This window comes from Drosophila elegans, unplaced genomic scaffold (assembly GCF_018152505.1).
Source record: "Drosophila elegans isolate 14027-0461.03 unplaced genomic scaffold, ASM1815250v1 contig_133, whole genome shotgun sequence".
NCBI classification, from domain to species: Eukaryota; Metazoa; Arthropoda; class Insecta; order Diptera; family Drosophilidae; genus Drosophila; species Drosophila elegans.
Genome location: NW_024545499.1, coordinates 2,572,909 through 2,582,593, shown reverse-complemented (window position 1 = coordinate 2,582,593; position 9,685 = coordinate 2,572,909). Strand labels below are relative to the sequence as shown.

The 9,685-nt window shown below is 34.7% G+C and overlaps 1 protein-coding gene across 1 annotated transcript; it reads right to left on the bottom strand.

Annotated features, from left to right (window-relative positions):
* Window positions 1-549: 549 nt before the first annotated feature.
* LOC108147599 (putative inorganic phosphate cotransporter) lies at window positions 550-7,875 on the bottom strand. The gene is made up of 3 exons (XM_041707508.1): window positions 7,716-7,875; window positions 1,755-1,891; window positions 550-1,695 (listed from the first exon to the last, which is right to left on the bottom strand). The coding sequence occupies exons 1-3, from the start codon at window positions 7,732-7,734 to the stop codon at window positions 565-567; spliced, it is 1,287 nt and encodes a 428-aa protein (XP_041563442.1). The 5' UTR covers window positions 7,735-7,875; the 3' UTR covers window positions 550-564.
* Between the last annotated feature and the right edge of the window lie 1,810 nt (window positions 7,876-9,685).

The following is a 9,685-nucleotide window of genomic DNA, read 5'->3' as shown; positions in this document are numbered from 1 at the left end:
CCGACTCTTCAAATTTTCTAAGAACTTGGGTTGTTTCATTATGTCATCAAAAAATACTAAATTTTGTACTCCTTTTGTGGAAATGCAGTCCCAAGTCATCATACCTCCCATGCCGTGTTACACGATATTTTGGTCTAAGGTTTTGCTTCCGCAGCTCAGTATTTGGTTTCCTTTTTCCTTTAGTTTCGGTTGCATATAAAGTTTACTAAACAATATATTTTTACACAGAAATATTGTAATCCTATGCTTGCTCTAACGTTTTTCAAGAATGCATAAGAGACTCACGATTCTCATAAACTATGTAATACTTGAGCGGCTTGATAATGACTAAGCAAAGACAGCACACCTTTAAGGAATATCAAACATTTTTTTGGGTGTCATATTGATCATAAAATCTATTTGGGGCATGTATCAATTTGACTCAAAAAATATCCTAGAAACTCCTCAAATCAGCACAATATTAATACTTGAAGCATAATGGGTAATGGTATATTGACACCCAAAGGTACATAATTTCAAAATATCAGTTTGAACCCAGTAGGTCTTGCCTTGATGATCTTATTATTAGAGACTCATACTCAAAAGGGGAAAAATGTAACGGTTTTTTTTCGGAGTACTCACCGGTTCGGTGACAATAACGCCCACTAAGAGCGGCGTTAAAAGCGGAAAGATGTTGCCAATGCCGTTTACAATGGCCATAAGCATGCCCGAGTGGTTAGGCGACATGTCGATGATTGTCAGGATGCTACCAATCCCAGAGCCGGCGTTTAATCCGGCGTTGATTGTCATCAGGGCGATGGCCAGACTGGCCTGGCTTTTGTCCAGGAACCCGATTCCGATGAGCGCCGCCGCCGGTCCCCAGTAGGATACTGTGTTTATTGACTTGCGCAGCGTGGTCAGTGACATCCAATTCCGCGACAGGGCCACATCCGCGAAGACCAGGTAAACATAGGACATGCCCCACATGGCCAGGAAGGGCAGGGCCGAGTAGAGCGCGTTACTTTTGATGTCCATCTCCAGGACGCCGTGCATGTAGGAAGGTGTCTGCAGCTGCATTGTCGAGTTGGCCCAGCCCTGGGCACTTCGCACGATCAGCAGGGCGTAGAAGGGAACTGATGTCCAGATGGCCCGCCACGGGATGGGTATGTTTTGGGCGTGGAAGCCATCAGGCCGCTTCATCGAGCGCTCGATGTGCTCCCGTTCTGTTGCGCCGATCAGACGCGAGCTGGGAGCGTTGTTTGCGCCGAGTGTCACCCAGAGAAGGCACCACAGCCCGCAGGTGCCCGCCGAAACATAGAAGATTCCTGGCCAGCCCATGGACCCGTTCGCAATTAGGCCGCTGCTGGCCATGGCCAAAACCGACCCGCAGTCGGCTCCCGAGTACGAGAAGGCGCCCAACCGGTTGCGGTCCTCAGGCGGAGACCACTTCGCCAGGTGCTCGTGTATGCACGGAAATATTAAGCCCTGGAAGAGGCCCTCCACGAAGCGGATGGTGCTAAAGGCCTGCCAGCCGCCCCAGGCCACACAGTAAGGCGTGAGACTGCTGAGGAACGCTGTGGCTAGCGTTGGAATGAGTAGCACTACCTTGACCCCGAAACGGCGAACTAGAAATCCGGCCGGAAACTGGGTGACGATGTAGCCCCAGTAGAAACTGGATAGGACGTATGACTTCTGGGCACCGGTCCAATCGTACTCCTGCAGAAAGGATTTCGGTGAGAACTGAGTCACTCAGCCGCCTATCGAACCGCACTCACCGGAAAGACCGGATTGGTAGTAGCTGCATCCGTCATGGCCACCACGGCCACACTCACGCTGAGGCGGGCTGTGTAGTTCACGACGATGGCCAGAAAAAGCAGCAGGGCCTGCAGGTGGCGGATGCCGATCACAGGACCTATGTGTACACGTAGAAAAAAAAATTTATTAATAACATCGTTCGTAAACTCTGCACTCTTATTTACCCCAAGACTAAATGCTGATGATTCTAAAAGGATTTTATCTGCAGAACACTAATCCTAAAACTAAACTTTTTATCACTTGTTGTTTAAAATCTTAAATATTTGCTTTTAAAAACTGTTTAAGGCTTTAGAACAGAATACCAGTTCTGTTAAGTGTCTAGTCTTAGGGCAAAACCTTTAGCAGCATGTAGTATGCGAAATTAAAATTTGTCAGGTAAGACTACTTAAAAAAAAGAAATATTTTCGTTTAACCAGATTTGATTTGTTAAATGTGCGAAAGATTAATTTTAATGTTTTAAAGACGAAATTTCACAGTAGATTTTTCAAAGTAGAACAAATAAATTTAGTACAGACGTTCTTGAAAATCGGCCGAAAAATTCTTAAAATTTTTAGGACGAACGTGTACAGAATAATTACGGGTCCTAATTGATAATAATAATTTAAAATGTTTTTTTTAATACACAGAGAAAACAATATTTTTCGCTTTAACCCTGCCTATAGTTTTTCTAAATAAAACCAGAATTATTAAAAACAGTAAAACTCTATTAAAAACAATTAAAAACAAGAAAGAAAGCAAACTTCGGCAAGCCGAAGTTCATATACCCTTGCAGCTATTGCAAGAATTAAACATTTTTGAAAACATTAACATTATAATTTACTTGCGTATAAGTTTAAAAACATTGAAGCTATGATGATTTGCAGCTCAATTATTTGATAGTTATTTTAGATATTTTTATTGTTCCTATGGGAGCTATATGATATAGTCATCCGACTTTGATGAAACTTAAACCGTAAATTGGAAATATTTAACCATTACTAAATGTCGAAGAACTAAACAAAAAATTAAAAAACAGAAAAGTTATAATTTTTTTTCATTTATTTCTCCGATTGTTCCTATGGGAGCTTTATGTTATAGTCGTCTGATTTTGATTAAATTTAGACCGTAATTCTGAAATATATAACCATTACTAAATGTCGAAGAACTAAAAAAAAATTAAAAAACAGCAACGTTATAATTTTTTTTAAATTTTTTCCGATTGTTCCAATGGAAGCTATATCCTAAAGTCGTCCGATCCGGCTCGTTTCGACTTATATACTACCTGCAATAGAAATACAACTTTTGGGAAAGTTTTATTCACATAGCTTTAAAACTGAGAGACTAGTTTGCATAGAAACGGACGGACATACGAACATGGCTAGATCGACTTTCCTAGTGATGCTGATCAAGAATATATATACTTTATAGGGTCGGAGATGTCTCCTTCACTGCATTCCAAACTTCTGACTGAAATTATAATACCCTCTGCAAGGGTATAACAAAAAAAACTATTAACTTAAACCAAGAATATTTCGTTCTTAAAATGATTGGCCTAGGCCAATTTATTATTTTGGTTTGGTTTTTATGTTTTTTTTTGCAAACGTTCTGCTTTTATTTAAATTTTTATCTAGTTGACCTCACAAGTATAGCTAATAAAAGCTTGTTGCACATACTACATTGTGATGCCAGTGTGGCGCAACCGGCTAATGTGTCTACGGATCTAAAGGTTAGGTCGACTTGCAGTAAAACAAAATAAGTTTGCTTTTCTGTTTCCTTTACCTATCAGTTTATCATATTCCCCTTCATTATACTTTCATATGGAATCAAAGAAAACAAGAAAGAAAGCAAAGCAAAAAAAGTTCATATACCCTTGCAGCTATTGCAAGAATTAAATACTTTTGAAAACATAAAAGTTATGATTTAATTGCGTATATGTTGAAAAACATTGAAGCTATGATGATTTGCAGCTCAAATATTAGATAGTTATTTTATATATTTTCATTATTTCTATGGGAGCTATGTGATATAGTCGTCCGATTTTGATGAAATTTAAGGTTTGTCGAAGAACTAAGAAAAAAATTTAAAAACAGCAAAAAATTATAACTTTGCTGTTTTAGCTTTAAAACTGAGAGACTAGTTTGCGTAGAAACGGACGGACAGACGGACGGACAGACGGACATTGCTAGATCGACTCTGCTAGTGATGCTGATCAAGAATATATATACTTTATAGGGTCGGAAACGTCTCATTCACTGCGTTGCAAACTTCTGACTGAAATTATTATAACCATCTGCAAGGGTATAAAAAATTTTTTTTTTAAATCTTAAACTAAGATACTCTTATACTTGCATAAATAATTTTTATACCCTTGCAGAGGGTATTATAATTTCAGTCAGAAGTTTGCAACGCATTGAAGGAGACATCTCCGACCCTATAAAGTATATATATTCTTGATCAGCATCACTAGGCGAGTCGATCTAGCCATGTCCGTCTGTCCGTCTGTCCGTCCGTCTGTCCGTCTGTCCGTCTGTCCGTCCGTTTATATGCAAACTAGTCTCTCAGTTTTAAAGCTATCTGCATGAAACTTTCCCAAAAGTTGTCTTTCTATTGCAGGTAGTATATAAGTCGGAACGAGCCGGATCGGACGACTTTAGCATATAGCTCCCATAGGAACAATCGGAAAAATAAATGAAAAAAATTATAACTTTGCTGTTTTTTAATTTTTTGTTTAGTTCTTCGACATATAGCAATGGTTAAATATTTCAGAATTATGGTTTAAATTTCATCAAAATCGGACGACTATAGCATATAGCTCCCATAGGAACAATCGGAAAAATAATTGAAAAAAAATTATAACTCTGCTGTTTTTTAATTTTTTGTTTTGTTCTTCGACATAAAGCAATGGTTAAATATTTCAGAATTATGGTAAAAATTTCATCAAAATCGGACGACTATAGCATATAGCTCCCATAGGAACAATCGGAAAAATAAATGAAAAAAAATTATAAATTTTCTGTTTTTTAATTTTTTGTTTAGTTCTTCGACATTTAGTAATGGTTAAATATTTTCGATTTACGGTTTAAATTTCATCAAAGTCGGACGACTATATCATATAGCTCCCATAGGAACAATCGGAGAAATAAATGAAAAAATATTATAACTTTTCTGTTTTTTAATTTTTTGTTTAGTTCTTCGACATTTAGTAATGGTTAAATATTTCCAATTTACGGTTTAAGTTTCATCAAAGTCGGACGACTATATCATATAGCTCCCATAGGAACAATAAAAATATATAAAATAACTATCAAATAATTGAGCTGCAAATCATCATAGCTTTAATGTTTTTAAACTTATACGCAAGTAAATTATAATTTTAATGTTTTCAAAAATGTTTAATTCTTGCAATAGCTGCAAGGGTATATGAACTTCGGCTTGCCGAAGTTTGCTTTCTTTCTTGTTCATACTCAAACCAATATATTTCCCACTTTCTTCAAGCTCTTGGACTGATGACGTTCATTCTCAAATGTAGAACTTCGGGATTGAATAAATCGTTTTTGAATATTTCCTTTCGTACTTGAATCAAACAAATTCGAATTTGCCCTACTTTTGACAACGTTCGTACTTGATTTGACACCGAAATTCTGAATTTTGTCTATGAGTGTATGTATTTTGGATTCCCTGGACAGCACTAAGGGAAGTCCATGTGTTTCTTTTGTACATCCTTGTAGAAATGGAAACAAAACAACCAAAGTATTATTATATTGATGAAACAAACAAGGCACTCGCCACAAAAAAAATTTGTTGTAATAAATGAGCCGTATTCAAGCTAATAAAATAAATATTTAGCCTCAGTCAATAAAAAATATTTTTTTTTAACTTTGATCGTGATTTTTTCAAAACTAAGATCAGCTGGAAAGTTTCGATTTGGAATTAAAAATTTACAGAAAAAAATCTTTTCAGGATCATTTACCATTTATATTGGTCCCTTTTTTAATCGATCAGTGTAATTTATCAAACAAAAACTCTTTAATACGATCCGGAACATTTACAAGGGTATACAAATATATGGGTATGAAATATATAGCTACCTAAAATGAAAACAATGACAACAAACAAACAAAATTAAAATGAAACGAGAAAGAAAGTAAACTTCAGAAAGTTGAAGTTTATATATTCTTAAATAAATAAATATTCTTTAAAACAACTATATTACAATTGGTGTGCCTACATGTTTAACAATCACAATAAAAACTGTCAAGAACAGACTTTCATAAAATTTGCTTATTGTTTCGCTTTTTTTGTATCGCTGCGCCATGTTAATACACTGGCTTACGAAATTAAATCGATGAAATTTTAATGGAAATGGGACTCCCTGTTCTAAAAAATATTATTACAAAATTTTTGTATGGTACCATTTTTTTTAAAGCTTAAATAACGTTTTCATGTCAGTTTTATTTTTATACCCTTGCAGAGGGTATTATAATTTCAGTCAGAAGTTTGCAACGCAGTGAAGGAGACGTTTCCGACCCTATAAAGTATATATATTCTTGATCAGCATCACTAGTAGAGTCGATCTAGCCATGTCCGTCTGTCCGTCCGTCTGTCCGTCCGTCTGTCCGTCCGTTTATATGCAAACTAGTCTCTCAGTTTTAAAGCTATCTGCATGAAACTTTTCCAAAAGTTGTCCTTCTATTGCAGGTAGTATATAAGTCGGAACGAGCCGGATCGGACGACTATAGCATATAGCTCCCATAGGAACAATCGGAAAAATAATTGAAAAACAATTATAACTTTGCTGTTTTTTTGTTTAGTTTAGTTCTTCGACATATAGCAATGGTTAAATAATTCAGAATTATGGTTTAAATTTCATCAAAATCGGACGACTATATCATATAGCTCCCATACAAATAATAAAAATATATAAAAGAACAATCAAATAATTAAGCTGTTTTGTTTTTATTATTTCATTTAATATTAATAATTAAAAATAATAAAAAAAAAAATTAATAGAAGAATTGTTATTTCTTAATTTTATTATTTTATAATAAAAAACTATAATTGTTACAGTCCCTGCTTGAAAGTAATCGTTGAAAAGTATTTTCTTTTTAAATATTTTGAGACTTGCATAAATATGTTGTTTATGTGTCCCTTATATACAAATGGTTATAAATCAGGGAGTGTCAGCGCCCGCCGGGTTACACTATCAAACCGATCGCAAACAAATATTACCGTCGATAAACTTATCATTTAAACCATATAACAATCATGTAACCACTAACAATCAATTATGAGAAATTTTGCCTCTGGCAAAGAACATTTTTATTTACCAATAAATGAATGTATTTGCTCACGAAAACAACTCTTTTATGGATTCTCATAAGTTATTTTTTAAATCGCAAATAAAATTATTGATACTTTATAAAAAGGTGAGGTACTTGAAAAAAAAATATTTTTTTTTATTTTTAAAGTAAATTTCAAAACATTTGAAAAGCAAACTTTAGCGTTAATATCGAGAAGGCTTTAATTTTGCGATCGCAAAGCTCTATCAGCTTAAGTCATTTTGAATAAGTTTCACTTTTTTTTGTTTTTGTTTGCACCAAAAGCTTACAATACACCAAATTAGAAGATCGTTTAATACTTAATACTTAATAGATACCACGAAAAAAAAATCCAAACCGATTAAATCTTTTTACATATTTTCTCGCATTCAAAGTTTGCATATAGAGGCCATACCCTAGGTGTCCGGATTTCTTTGCCCGCTACTGTAGCATTAATCCACCATTTAATGATTTCAAAATACGTCAATATTTTTGTTGTTGAAAGCAAATACCATATTTATTTATCTTTTGAGCCATTAATTACATTCTTTTGTTACGTTTTGTTATTCTCAATTTGTATTTGCATTGTTTTAGTCATGATTTTGGGATTGTTAGTTTATTCACCTTTATGGTCTGCGCTCATTCTGTAGCTCTAAGTCGTGTTCCCGCTTTTGAATATATTAAACAACTTCTTTTCGAGCTGGAAGAATAACAAATCGTGATTTGTTGAATTTCGGTAATCGGTTAGGCTTGGCAAACACGCTAACTTCCACTCGTGCCAATAGCTAAAATACGTATGAGAGCGTAATTTAAAGCTCTGCCTATTATAAAGCGTATATAACTGCAATTACACATCAAGATTAGGCTTGTGTTCTTTAAAAAGTTTTATCAGTACCGAAAGCGATAGCTGGAAGCTACCTGCCGAACTTAATATTTGTCGACTAGCTGCCACTATAAACAAACGTCGGTAATATAACCCAGACACTACCACTGACACCATTAATTTTGTGCCAGTCATATGAGTAGTTTAATCGAACTGTGGGAAGTCTTTATATACAAAAAATACCGGATTCAGTCCCCGTATAACAAAAAACAATATAAATTTCTAATGAAAGCAATAATGTACTGTAATTTTACAACGAGCTTTTGCAAGGCAAGAAAAGAAGATCTGGTAGTCACGTTGAACTTTTTTGATTTTTATTGATTTTTATACCCTTGCAGAAGGTAATCGAGACATGTGAATGGTTTATTATATTAGAATTACGGTTATTTAAATCGGACAACAATGTCATATAGCTGCCTTAAAAACATAAGGGCTAAAAATCGGAAAATTGTTGTTTTAAGGGTTATTTAATTTTTGAAATGCTTGCAAGAGTATATAAGCCTCTGCTAACCAAAGTGCACTTCTTTTCATGTTCAATTTGCATTTTCCAATTTGGAAAACCAGTTGTTCAAAAAAGCTTTTTCTGTCTGACATTTAAACTAAGAGAAAACGCGCACCAAATCAGACGGTATTATTGGGGCTATAAAATGTAAATGTAAAATATCCATACCAAAACAAAGTTGTTACATTATATCTTAGCTGCTGTCTTTCGATATTTATTTTTTTGTAATTCTATATATTAATGCCTCTTCAAAACTTTTCTTTCTTGTAAAATTTTGATATTTTCATCTTTATAGATTTTTATTCTTCTCTTTAACACTTTAACACATATGTTAGGACTTATAGGTATTTTCAAGGAAGTGCTGGGAGATCCTTTTGTAACGGATTTGGAAAGAAAGCTATCTTTCAGAAGAACTCAATCTATTTGGAGACCTCGATACCCGGGCATGAGATCTCAGTCCATGTAGAAAACTCAATCCTTCTTCTACAATTTTAAGATTTTTTGAAGAGCTTATTCCTTTTGCGAAGATTTTCCATAAGGAGAGCTCGATTGCTGGGCTTGATTGGGAAAGCTCAATCCATTTTATTTTTTTATTCTAACTGGTGCGTTTTGCACAAAACACAGTCACACTTCCTTCCCTCAGTGCCGACCCTGAGAAGCACTCCTGCCTGAAGTGTGTTCGACACCTGGCTTAAGTGTAGATTGAATTTTAAGATTTTCATTGTGGCCCGCACAATTGGGTACAATACATTTTTTAAGTCTGAAAATTGTATTGTATATTGTATATTGTATAATTGTATAAAATTATTATTTTTATTGTTTAATAATTGCTTCAATTTTAATTTCAAACAAAAGGCCCTCTCAGACATAAAAATTTCTGTTGTCGACAAGGCCTTGATTTTCGATGTCATTAAATTAATTTCTCTGCTATTGACTGTTTTTGTCTTAAATGTTTAAAAATAAAAAACAACCTAGAGAAATGGACAAATTTTGCAAATAAGGAGGGGAATTGTGCGGAGGGGGTCTGGATCGAAACATATTATCGAACAAAACGGCGCCTGAAGTAAATCCGATCACTGTAACATAATTTATAAAGCATTGAATAAAGAGCATAAAAGCGGATGGAGATATTTGACAAACGTGTATGTCAATGGATTTTTTTTTTTATTATTTTTCATAATTTGCACGTTGTTGTATACATTGGTTTGA